At 42.0% G+C, this 13,454-nt stretch overlaps 1 protein-coding gene across 1 annotated transcript in view; it reads right to left on the reverse strand.

The window, feature by feature from the left end:
- cacna2d2b (calcium channel, voltage-dependent, alpha 2/delta subunit 2b) overlaps window positions 1-13,454 on the reverse strand; it is a 32,674-nt gene that overhangs the window by 18,221 nt on the left and 999 nt on the right. The window contains exons 2-15 of the mRNA XM_028964798.1: window positions 8,821-8,902; window positions 7,144-7,260; window positions 5,714-5,773; window positions 5,333-5,377; window positions 5,063-5,210; window positions 4,672-4,803; window positions 2,519-2,576; window positions 2,088-2,138; window positions 1,908-2,007; window positions 1,668-1,829; window positions 1,393-1,503; window positions 464-542; window positions 267-316; window positions 26-115 (exon numbers count right to left, since the gene is read on the reverse strand). Of these exons, the coding sequence (XP_028820631.1) occupies window positions 26-115; window positions 267-316; window positions 464-542; window positions 1,393-1,503; window positions 1,668-1,829; window positions 1,908-2,007; window positions 2,088-2,138; window positions 2,519-2,576; window positions 4,672-4,803; window positions 5,063-5,210; window positions 5,333-5,377; window positions 5,714-5,773; window positions 7,144-7,260; window positions 8,821-8,902 (1,285 nt within the window). The remainder of the gene's footprint in view (window positions 1-25; window positions 116-266; window positions 317-463; window positions 543-1,392; window positions 1,504-1,667; window positions 1,830-1,907; window positions 2,008-2,087; window positions 2,139-2,518; window positions 2,577-4,671; window positions 4,804-5,062; window positions 5,211-5,332; window positions 5,378-5,713; window positions 5,774-7,143; window positions 7,261-8,820; window positions 8,903-13,454) is intronic.

A 13,454-nucleotide genomic window follows, 5' to 3' on the forward strand; every position in this document is an offset into this window, starting at 1 on the left:
CTAATATATGGAAGAGTGAGCTCACCAGGGCATCCTGGTAGACATTGGTCCACTGCACCTGTTTGGCTTCATTCCCAGCAAGCACCATGGGCCGACCCAGGACATCAAGGTACTCCTGCCAGTGACAGAGCAGGGAGCTGGGTTTAAACTAAGGCACAGTCACTGACACATGAGTAGGTGAGGCTGACTGAGCATGCAGAGCCACTGCAGCTCACTTCAATCTCTGACCCCAGCATAGTCGAATGAGCAAAACTACTGACACTGACCTGCGTGTTAATCCTTATGGCACAGATGGACCGGATCTCAAAATAGTAACCTGCAGGGAAGAAAGCAGGTAGTGTGTATTTGTGTGAAATGAGAGACAACATAAAGAGAGAACAGAGAAAATCAGCTACATTTAACATTTGTTTATTGGAGGACTGTCATTGCAAACATAACCAGCACTGAAGGACCACCTGCTCACCTTTATTGGCACATGCAATCCACTGCAAGGGGGTGACATCGTAGTTGTGCTGCCCCACAGAGAATGTGAACACTCGCACCTAAAGAAAAGAGGAATCCAAATGGTGGGGTTTCTTTTGGGTACATTATGAAGCCAGCTTGATGTTCCCGACTTGCCTGTTTAATTACAGTGATTGCATCCTTGCATGTCAGGAACATACAGAGGGTGGAAAGACAATACAAGGCAAAGACAAACTTACACTGTCATTACTGCACAGTTATTTTCAGTTCCTAGAAGCATGTATGGCAAAAACAGATATACAGAAACACTGTATATCTAATGCATAAGAAATACATTTATAACACTGCTCAGCAAAATTGATAGTTCTCTCTTTTTAACACTACCAGCTCCTTTTGTTCCTTTGAAGCCTTATTGGGCACTCCCCTACAGTTCCTGAGTGTAATGCTGCATATGACACCAGGTGGAAAGCCAACCACGAAAAAATGTGCAACCATACGTAACATACATCCCATGATGCTACTTTTAACACTAAGGCCAGGGGGAGATTTCATATTTTCTGTTCATATTTTCCCTGTTCTGAATGCAGCACAAAGGAAAATCTTATCCACTGCTGTTCATATCACATCATTGTGCATATATAATCTTCTGAAATTAATATGAGAGCAAAATATTGGATAGTGATGTGTCAGAGATTTTTCAGTCAGGAACTCATACTGCAGCTGCATCACATGTAGTCATGGCTGGTGACACTGATGTTAGAGACACACAATTTACAGTATTTGGCAATGATCCTGTATGTTTTGAATATTTTAAAAATAGCACTCTATAATCTCCTATCAATACTGTACTGAGAAATTCTTTATACAAATGCAAGATAGGAATAACAACCATTCAATGCCAAAGTATACTGTACTGTACTGGACACTGACAGTCTTGTTCGGCCAGTTGTACTGCTCGAAAATGTCCTGTGCACGGTCCTCCCCTCCATCTGTGAACAGCATGATGATCTTATTGCAGTTTGCTCGAGGTACATTTGTCTTCTGGGGATGAAAGAGAGAGGCAGAGATGAAAACATGAATTCTCCTCAGTGGACTTAAGATGAAATAGGTTTTATATTTGCCAACCCCAGAGTAGGAGGGGGGGGTCTAAGAGCTGCGAGGTGGAGAGTGATGAGGTATTTCTGGAAGTGAAGAAAATGACTTACATTTAGCAGCTGGTTGAAAGCAAAGTGAAAGCCGGACTTGTAGTCCGTAGTGCCCTTGGCTTGCATCTCCTGAACTGCTTTCTTGAATATCTTCTTGTTGCGGACATTGGCCTGCACTAGGTGCTTGAAACAGGGGATCACCGCCTCTGCTTTCTCACTGAACTGTACAACAAACACAGCAGTTTACTCCCCCTGTACACAGCAGGTTGCAAGAATAACATTCTCTGGTGATATACTCACACTGGCCACATTGACGTAGTCATCATCAGATAATGTGTCCAGCATCTCTGTCACAGAAGCTTTGATCAGTTTGAGTGTCAGGCCACTCACACTGCCACTCCTAAAGACAGACAACAACAAATGAATTCATCGAATGAGCTGGTTTTCCAAAACAGTCTCAGTACTTTATATAGTACTCACACATCCACAAGGATGACCATGTCTTTGGGAGATGAGGCCCCTGTGATGTACCTGATAGTCAGAAGAAATTAATTGTGCACAAAAAGCGATTAAAATATTAAGTCATAACACACGTAACAATAATACTCTAACACAATAAAACTAAACGAAGGCAGGGAGTGAACTGAGCGTTAAATTAAATACTAAAGCAACAAGGTATTGTACAGAGTTGTAAGTGTACATTGATGCATATTGTACATTAAATATAATTTAATAAAGATACACCCTATTTGTGCAAGTCCACCAATATGCCCTGAGAGGAGAATAAACACCATGTATTATTCACTTGTATGCTTTTGTGTTAATCCTGTTTTACAGGATTAAAGGATTAAATCTACAGATACAAAGATGAAGATAAATTCCCTCAGATGGTGAAAAGCTGCTGTCCTTACCAGGGTCTCCGCCTGACATCATAAAGGTCAATCTTATCTGGGGTCCTCCAAGGTGTGGCTGGGAAGACAGAAGGCCCAGCAGATTCACTCCAAAAGAACAATCTAATGTGGCTTCCGGAATGAGGTGTAAACACGGATGAAGGGAAGACATTTCACTGTAGAGTGGTTCGACCTGTTCTATGCATTAAATGTTTTTGCCTTTGGAAATACATTTATTTCATGAATTTGGTTTTTATGTAAATTCCTCAGGCCAAATAACAACTACTCTAAATAATGTCCCATAAAATTGTGGCAAATTCTAGACATGTCAAAGTGTTGAACATACAGTAGAGAACATAGAACTGATAGACCTTCTGCCCTTTACCCTGACAGGTCTATCCTCCTATAATGTGAAGGAATTTGGAAATCTGAGATGAATTACAACTTTCCAAGGACCTGGGTGCCCCCCAACCTTTTATTCTACTGCTGGGCAGTGAAGAGAGCCCAGAACGACTTAGGAGGAACTCAAGACAGCTGGAGCTATGTCACTAAGAAAACAGCTGGTAAAACACCACGCCATGAAGGACTGAAATCCTGCAGCCCAAAAGGTCCCCCTGTTCAAGAACAGCTCATGTACAGGTCTGCCACTGAACAATGATTCAGAGGAGGACTGGGTAAAAGTGTTGTGGTCTGATGAGACCAAAATACAGTTCAATTCGTCGTGTTTGGAGGAGGAGGAATGCTGCCTATGACTTCAACACCATCCCCACCATCAAATATGAAGGTTGGAAAAATTATACTTTGGGGGTGGTGTTCTGCCAAGGCGACAGGACACCTGCACCACATCAAAGGATGGATGGAGGGGGGCCATGTACCATCAAACCTTGGATGAGGACCTCCTTCCCTCATTGAGTGGCATGGAGTGGGTGGGTATTCCAGCATGACAATGATCCAAAACACACCGCCAAGGCAACAGAAGATTTGCTCAAGAAGAAGCATATTAAGGTCTTTGAGTGGCCTAGTCAGTCTCCAGACCTTAATCTCACAGAAGATCTGTGGAAGGAGCTGAAGGATCGGGTTGCCAAACATCAGCCACAAAATATTAATGTCTTAGAGAGGAGCTCCAAAGAGGAGTGGGACAAAATCCCACCTGAGATATGTGTAAACCTTTAATTTTTCCAACTATAAGAAATCTTTGATAGGGGATCAAATATTTCCCTGAATGTATAAATTACTACTGCAGAACAAGTTGTCAACCACCACCATGGTTGGCCTATGCATATCCCTCTTGTGCCTCCTCGTGACTTTGTTTAAATCTACACATTCCAACAGCGTTATTGTACAAAACTGCCACAGGGCCTGGACTCAATTTAAGCAGTGCTTGGCACTAAATATACCCATCTCAATCCCTGCCATCCCTCCTTCCACTCTAATAGACTTCTCCTTCGCCTACTTTCGGCTGCTTCCATTAGGGGTCGCCACAGTGTATCATCTTCTTCCACAACCACCACCTACATGCTAAAAGTTCTACAGCCGATCCGGAATGGGAAATTGTTTGGTTGCCTGCATAATTGATATGACCATGTTTTTACACCGGATGGCCTTCATGACATAGCCCTTTCCATTGGAGCCGGCACAAAGAAATACACTGACATGTGCTTACTGTCTGGGTTCCACTCTTACTGACATCATCCTCAAAACTAATCTGTACCTCAAAGGTGCCATTTCAATAAGTCCTCTGTGTCTGACGCACTGAGGTAGGTTCACTCATTTCCGATTTGCACCCAGTACAGAGTTCCTCAATGCAAAGTGGTTCACAGGGTTGACTGTTGAATCAGTCTAAATTTATCCTGGCACTAACCCCCAAGCTGTGATACGTGTCACCTTAGTCAAGCCAGTCTTGGTCATTTATTCAGGTCTTTATTCACCCTTTTTGGAAGGGTGTTTTGGACTCTCTTTCTGCCATTACATGTGGCAACATCTATTACTCTTTTTTTCTTTTTTATTAGGGGGGGGGGGTATTGTTAATACCTTGCCGTACTAAATTATCACCTGTTAATTCCATATATGTTAGGATGTGTTTTTGTATTGGAGAATTTCACAAATACATTATACATAAAAAAGAATCCAATGTGAGAATCACATGCAGAACAACGATTGGTGCGAAAACATACCTGGATAATACCTAGTAACACCAGTGGCACTGCCAAACGCCTGCCACAGGAGTGACGGGTCCTCACGACTGTTCTCTATGAATACCTTCTCCAGTGCCTGCGTCCAGTTGAGTTCATTGAGAATCACAGGAGCTACCAGGAAGGACGAAGTGTCAAGATAAACACTCGCAAAATATATTATTTAGCTTTGGTTTCAGTTCAGCGATGCTATGGTCTGAATTATAAAAAAGGTAGAGGAGGTAAATCAACTGTCAGAATCCCAGGTTTCCCAAGATGCAACACCAATCAGCCAGACCAATTAACTCTGCAGCTATGGCCCATACATATGAATATTTTGGCATGTTGACATGCCAACATTAGCATGTTGACATGCTAATATGTTAGTCCTCACCCCCTTTGTAGATGTCTGTGGGGATCTGTACAGCAGTGAAGGAATAATTGACATTATTTTTGAAATTTGGATCATAAACAAAATCCAGCTCCATGAAGTAGGGATTTACTGGCTCCCCATCACCATCCAGAGAATACTGAGAGAAGGACTGACAAAGACAGAATGAGAGAGAGAGAAGAGAAGGATCAATGGTTTCACAAAATTATTCTGACTGTAATGCAAATCGAGTAGGCTACAACAAAAGAAAATGCACAGGAAATTAGAACTTACATAGTCCATGTCTGCCTTAGAGTCATAGTACTTTATAGCCTTCTCCTGGAAAAAAACAATGTCATTTATAATTTTGAAAAGTTTTACCTCATAATGAGGGAGGAAAGAAGATAATGCAGTAAAATTTAGAGCAGGACCCAGCCGCGACTCCAGGACAAGACCCCAAAGTGAGTTCATCCAGGAAAGTGCCTTTGTTTCTCATGGAAAAGTAATTGTATCCTTAAAGATTAAAGCTGTAACACTGGAGTCATATCTCTCAGGGAGAGACCAGTGAGCAGAGGCTTATGTGAGGGCTTCCACAGGTTAGTGTGTTCAATAAAAATGTTCAAGCTAATGGGCAAATTACTGTGATCCAGTGGTGGGCTCTCATGAGAAGCTCACCTTGAAATTGTCCTGCCAGACATGGTCCTTTTGTAGGCGTTCTGCCTCAGCCGCTAGTCTCTGTCAGAGGATCAAAAGTAAAGTGTTGAAAAATTGTAAAGCTCAATGTCTCAAGTGCATTTTCATTAAAGCAATGTAGGTTAATGTGCAGGTGATGCTGGAATAATGTGTGTCTGCATATGAATATTGTCTTGTGCTTTCTTATGATCATCGTGCTTTGATCTGATGGAGCTGGGATGTGTGGGTAATGGGTTTCATTTAGTTTTACATTTTATAATTATTATTTAATTATTATTATTATTTTATGTGTGTTTTCTAAAATTTTATTGGGAAACATGTTGGCCATCAGATTTTCATAAAATTATTCTACGTAGGGGTAATAAGGCCATGTAGGGGTAATAAGGCACAAGAGGATGACACCTTGAACAGTGGTGAATTTTTAGGTGTGGCGAAATGTATGACGAAATCTTCGTCAATGAACCTTATTGATGTGACAGGAAATAGACAAGATGCAGCGTAAAATCTGGTTGTGCATGACAACTATAACCTAATATATCATGTAATATTGTCATGGTTCCAACCGTGGGGGGTTTACCTGACCTGCACCTGTTGTGTATTTATATTGCCCCCTTGCGTTTAGTCCTTGTCGGGTCATTGAATGTTTGTCCATGTTTTCCATGGTCCTGTATTGCATGTGTTACATCCCTGGGTGCTTAGCGCCATGGGACTGTGTTAGTGGGGATCTCTCTGCTTGTGTGTGTGTGTGCGTGTGTGTGTATATATAGGTATGTTTTCCTTTTATGCCTGCAGGGGAGGGGCTTGAGTCTCTACCAGCCACAGTTTACAGAATGGGACAAAAAATCTCCAGGTTTATCAGAAGGAAGGAAACCAAGAATGAAATATGCAAATTTCCATGGACCAAGGAGGGCTGGCTCTACGAAATACTAAAAATACAGAACACTATTATGCTGCACAACCCCATGATTTACTACCCACACACTGACTCACTTTCCATAGCCGCTTGGTCCGGCTCATGGTCGCAGCTTCCGGAGCCCATTCCAGAACACTGGGCACAGGGCGGGGGGTCAGCCCACCGCAGTGCAACACACACACACCACTCATTCACACACCTTCAGCCGGCAGAAGGAAACTGGAGGACCCGGAAATCCACACCAACATGCAAACACCCCCCCCACACAAGGCCCAGAATATAAAACTTGCTCAAAATAAAAGCAGAAGCTGTGAGATAGAAATGACAGAAGCTGTGAGATGAGATAGAAATGAGATAGAAATGACATGCTGATGAGTTGACAGCATGAAACTGAACTGCTTGCATGTAATTAAAATGGTCCATCCCAACATAAGATCAGACCCTCCACTGATTCTCATTTTAATACAATGAGCACAGAAAGAAAAATGAAGCCACTTACATGAAGTGCCTTGCGCTTTTTTGCAAGGAGCTTCTCAATGTCCGAAGCGACCTTTTCCACCATTTCTCGTGGGTTGTTCTTCAACAGGCTGTATTGTCTTCTCTTCTCACTGTAGATCTACATCAGTGTAAAAATAACATCATAGGTTTTTAATGTTGTTGTCCCAAGGCATTTCCACTTTTGGCATGCCCCTATTTGTATGCCAAAAGTGGAAACAGTAAGCTTCACACAAAAATATTCGGAAGGCTTTGTGAACCACGTCAACACATCAGCACCGGTCCATCCTTTTGAAAGGGTTACTGACAGCTGTCAACTAAAAATATGATAACAGCTATGATGGCAGAACACAGTTCATGGTTGTGCTAATATCACACTCCACTGTGGTGGAAGGACATATTTATATTTCCTTATAATTTGTTTCAACTGTACAGAAAATATTATTTTATGTTTCAGCTGAATGACAGAAGGGCAGCAACATCCAGCTGGCAAGGTCTCTCATCACATATGTGATCATCCTGCACTCCGGCCTGCTGGCATTGCTTCCAGCCTAATCCAGAAGTAAAGGTTAAAGGTCAAAGTCCAACACAAATGGATTGAGATTCAGCTTCAGTCAGAGGTCAAGATAGGTGACACCATCCATATTACAAGGCAGAAATGGCACATATTGAAAGGCAAGAAGCAATACATTTAGCAACAACTTCTGGCATCTCTTCAGATTTCCACAACTCTGGTATCTAAAATAAATCCATTAGTCCATTCTCCCACTAGATATTTTATCCATTCCCTTGCTGCTCTTGCCTTTGTTAAATCTATATGAATGGGTAGGAGATCAAAGGAGCGTCAGAAATAGATGAAAAGCACTAGTCATAATTCAGGGACAGATACATGGCACAAGTGTTTTACTGAGCACTGAATGATTTTTCTGTATGAAATAGAGGCTGCGGCTATACAGGCCTGTGCTCCGGGCCACAGTCCGCCCATGTTTGTGATGCTCTGTGGGATTATGGGTAAACTGAAAAAAAAAAAAGCGTGATTCTCATCAAGACTCTACAGTGGGCTGCCAAACCATCTGCTCAGCTCAGGCACAGGAAGAGAGGACACACGCTTCAGCTTTCAGCTCACAGATAACCACCTCCCTGCCGTCTGCCACAACTCAGAGGACACGCCCCTGCCAGTCTGTCACAGTGCACAGGACACGCCCACATTCTTAGCCGAGCCAACATGTTGTGTTAATGGATGAGTTAAAAAATGTAGATCCTGAAGTTTCATTTAATGTGTTTGATAAGTATGAATACTTGGTTTAATGTTTTACCACCACTGTTGCATTACTTGGCACGTAATGGATGTGAAAAGTCCTGCAATGGTAGGGGTCTTTGATTTTTGTGCCTGCAACTCAATATTACTGCTCAGGTCAGAGAGCATCTTAAAAATATTAGAGCTGTAAAAAATGCATTGTGCTAAAACACTTTGCACAATACTATATATAGCATTGTGTCTGATTTAGCCATTAACTGTTATGCAAGCATGGAGATTTCATTTTAACAAGTTGATCCAAATATATGAGGTGACATGATGTGTTTGTGGTCTCTGGTTTTTGCACTGGCTGGACATTAGGACAATACAGACAGATGAGAAGTGTCTATTGCAGGAGTATTGTGAGGAAATGGACAGACTCACCCCCTTGAGCTGCTGAGCTCCACTTATGTGCTGCAGGACTCTGTCAATCTCCTGCTCAATCCGCCTGGCCCAGTGCATTATCCTGCAGGGACACACAGAACAAGAGCTATTTCAAGAACCAAAAAGAATAAATGCCATCAACCCTTTCAAGAGCAGAAAAATGGTTGTGGAGGCTGTATCAGGTGGCTTTTTATCACACATCTGCATGACTCCCAGTGCAACCTGGGCAGATATTAATTAGCTATGGATAATATTAGTGGTGTTAACATGGTCCAGACTGAACACCAGGTATAATGGTCCTGGCAGCTAATTGACTGTGTGGTACAGTATAATAATGCATAAGAATGTAGATGAGCATACCGTGGCCAACATGATCTCAAGTGGCTTACAATTAACCAAATTAACAGCAAAAAGGTTACAAAATAGGTCAAATGTCATAAGAAAATCTTACAAATTCGCCGCAATAATCAAAATTAATCTAAATCCAACCATTCATAAAACAAATTTAAACAAGGATATTAGACAGACTAATCACAAACAAACATCAGAAATACACTTGTCAGGACCCCGGCGGGGATAGAGGCTAAACAAACTTTATTAACTTCAACACAGGAATCAGCTTGGGATAAATGAGTGAGGAAATGGGGAAACGGACATGACCTGAAAAGATGTAACACATGACCTCCCACACCTCCGATCAACACAACTCAAAAACAAGAGCAGCTGAGCTCAACCATGTCTCCCTTCGCTCATGGTTCAACACTGGAACCCGGAGCACTGCTGCAGGCACACTTAAATAGTGAGGATGTCAGGCATGGGGAATCGAGGGGCCGTGGCCTGCAATCAACGCTCCAGGAACCGTCATCATGTGTGCCCGGTCTTCTCAGGATACTACAGTGTGTGATTATGGAAAAAAAATGCTAACACTTTTGGTCGTATTAGTGATCATGTGTTTTACAAAGAAGCACATTTGATATGAGTTATGAGTTATGGTTATTGGCTATGTTATGATTATTTGTACATAAGAACCAATGGTAGTTATATTGAAGCAGAATAAAAAAAATGCTAATGTCTTTTTCCATAAAATATAACCTGTATCTCAACAGAACTGATACTGAAAAGAAGCACAGCAACCAAAACAGCACAGGACTGCCAATAAATGTGATTGGTAGGCACTGATTGATGGGATTTAAAGTGTTACTAATGGCAGGGTTCTAATCAAATCTCAGACACATTTACACAAATAACTCACCAGTGCAGTTTCCTCTGGACCACATTTACACCCACCAGAGACCACATAAACTGTTTGTGATTTATTGCAATGGTCTGTAGTTTGTAACAAGTCCAAATAGCAAGTGGTGTATTACCAGAATATTATCTGTTTAATTAGATAAAGTACCCGCCATGCAGGTCATTATTTTAGCAAAGGCAGCATTAACTAGGGGATTTTGTATTATTATTGCAAAAAAGGGGAGAGGCATAAATATTTAATCACATTTCACTTTGCTTTGCCAAGATGGAACAAACCTGATAAACCAGCATTAGTCATGTGTGCATTCATCATTATTCAACATCATTCAACAGCCTGTTGTGACTGATATTGTCAGGAATGAAAAGGTCCTCAGGTCTGAGCTGACAGGGAAGTCATAAAAATGTATATCAGCGCATCACTGGCAGTTCACCAGCCCTTACTTTTGTGATCCCACAGGTTAAAGACATCCCCAGGGTGTGTGGCAGTCTGAGAGAGCTGCCATCTGACTTCAAATGGCCAAATGTTTCACACTGAGCCAAAAGGAATGTCATTAAAAAGATGAATGAAGAGAGAAGATGGTTTGGTCTTCAGTTCCATTTGAGCATGATAATGCCCACATGATTGAATTACATGAATTTACACAATTTTACAGAATTGTGTTCTAGTACCAGTCTAGATTACTTTTCCACTCCCGTGGACTGGATGTGGAATTAAACTCAGTCAACAGAGGGAGTGGTGTGTAATGCTGGATTTTCATAATGACGTTGAGGTCCTTCTTATCCTTTATTGAAGTCATTCAATGACAATATTTACTACCACTTTACAAAGAAAGCAATTTTTCCTCACAGCACAGAAACAAGCCCATTCAGCCATTCAGGGCATCGCACCACTGGTTGAGACCCTCACTCATTTTACGCTTTAAAACCGAGTGCTGCAGCTGAACGGTAGTTAGCGTTGTTGCTAACTAGACTCAAACATACTAGTATAGAATGTGCTGCTTGTCAGAAATGTGCGGCTGTTTGATAAAATGAAGACGTCACGAGGGCCCTCTCACAGACACATGACACATGATGTATAACAGAACGCGGACGGGACACGGCGAGGATACTTTAACACCATTTCTAAAGGATGTCAACGGTCATGGCAATCAGGGGAGCGCTAAAGTCCAGTCAGGAAATGTCCAGAAACGTGAATTTGAAGTGTGAAATGTTGTACTAATGTATTGTTCTGTGCATTGCAGATTGTTTCTATCCCATTTATTATCATTTCAGTTGCAGGAAAGATATCTGCTTTTTTTCTAAAAGAGATATGAAGGAGATATTTTGAGATATGAAGGAGAAATATAACGGCCTGCCTGCATAAAGGTATCTGAAAGTCTCTCAGGATTTCAATATTCCCTGACCAAATGTACTGCACTTCCTCAGGATCACATTATGCAGACTTCCCATGCATATACCATACTTCTAATCGGTTATATGTTGTAGATGTAATAAGAAAAGGAAAAACTAGCAAAGAATGAGGTATCAAAAATATCTTCTGGACAAGGAGGGTCCAGGGTGTTCACATTTTTTTTTCTGCTGTTCAACCTCATCATTGTATTATATAAATTGTGTGAGCACCTCTCCCCGGGGACCAGCTTCGACTGGCTCCCAGTACAGCTACTGGGGACACATCACTCATTGCTTCAGACAGGTGAGACCTGGGATACAATCTCTACAATGATCTTTTTTTGCAACGATTAACAAGAAACAGACTTGAAATTAGACTTAATATGGAGACCCATCCATCTTTCCAGCCCACTTACTGGCCATTTTTATCACGGTGACACGTAGTACAGTGTCAGACAAGAGTCATTACACAATATGTAGCATGTAATATGAGTAATGTCACATTCACTGGTTCAGAACGCTTGAATGAAAGCGCTGATAATCTGAATCTTGGTAGTGAACATGGTCCTGTCTACAAAAGAGGTTGCATTTGTGATTTCCACTGACATACCCTGTGCACAATAGGTATTATGATTTTACAAAAAAAAGAGAAATGGAGGAGAAACGGTGGTGAAGGCTGTTGTGATTTCTGTACTTGTGCAAACTTCTGCAAAACAATATATTAATCCTGCAATATTTCACTTTGAATGAAATCGTAAGAAACACCTGCACAATAATTCATTTAGTTCAGTGCACAACAGCAGAAATGGATTGCCAAAACCGCTACGTAAAAAAGTAACTCTTGTGCGTCCTCTGAACTGAATGGGAGCGGAGCTGTGTAACACAAATCTGTGTGCACCACAGACGAGGGAAGGAAAAACTGATAGAGACAATGGAACTAACAAGGATAGTGCTTGAGTGAAGTCACAATTGCACAACAGGGATGAAAGTTTCATATAAAGTGCACAAAAAATAGAGACGAAAACAGGCTCTGTGGCCAAAAACACAACATAACATACACTTAGGCATCGTCGGAACTGAATAGGAACAGAACAGAGTAACATACACAAGGCATACTTGTAGGCATATTTAAGATCTTTGGAATCAGGGTAATTGGACATTTAAAATGAAATAGATTAGGATTAGGGCACCACCTGATGGGCCAGGAGTCACCAGCATTTTACAGTGATGGCATTTATATTAATTATTTAGCAAGTGTTCTACTATCTCTCCCATTGCATTATTTCAACAGTAGAGGCTTGTCACATAAACTATGTAAACTAGTGGACAGATGATACGTGGAAAAGACAGAAAATGGTGGCAAAAAATGACAAATATTTACAATTTTGAAATGACAAATCTTCGAATGACAATCTTCTGCAATCATTTCAGCAAGTGACACTGCAGCTGTCTCAGTCCCATCCGTATAGGAAGAACTAGGCGATCGTGCTTATTTCATTTCTCTCGCATATGTCGCTATGTTGAAGCATCCCTGTCGGTGGGACTCTGGAAGCAGAGCGAGCATGCTCCATTTCCTCCACACTCTACCCATTCCTCAGGGACGGCAGAAAGCCTCGGCCTGATGGTGCTCTGATGGGCAAGACAGTAAACCCTAACCTCCACCTCCCTGCACTCACCTGACACGCACGCCCCGGAGACCAGGAGGAACAATGAGAACCAGAGCGAGCGAGAGACACGTGCCGTGACCCATATTCGCGGGGAGAGGGAGGTGGAGGGGGATAAGATGGTGGGGGAGGAAGGGAAGGGGCTGAAGGACGGTGCCAATGGCTGGCGATTGCGGGGCTGAGCGGGAGACAGTTGGATGGAGGAGGAGGAATGAAAGAGAATAAATCAACTGGCTTGCATGAGGAGACCCAGGAGCAGCACTGTTTCCCAGCCTCAGCACAACTGGCGGCATGAAGAAAAGCAGCCCTACAGCCCAATATATCATCCTC

Source organism: Denticeps clupeoides, chromosome 2 (genome assembly GCF_900700375.1).
Source record: "Denticeps clupeoides chromosome 2, fDenClu1.1, whole genome shotgun sequence".
Classification (NCBI taxonomy): Eukaryota; Metazoa; Chordata; class Actinopteri; order Clupeiformes; family Denticipitidae; genus Denticeps; species Denticeps clupeoides.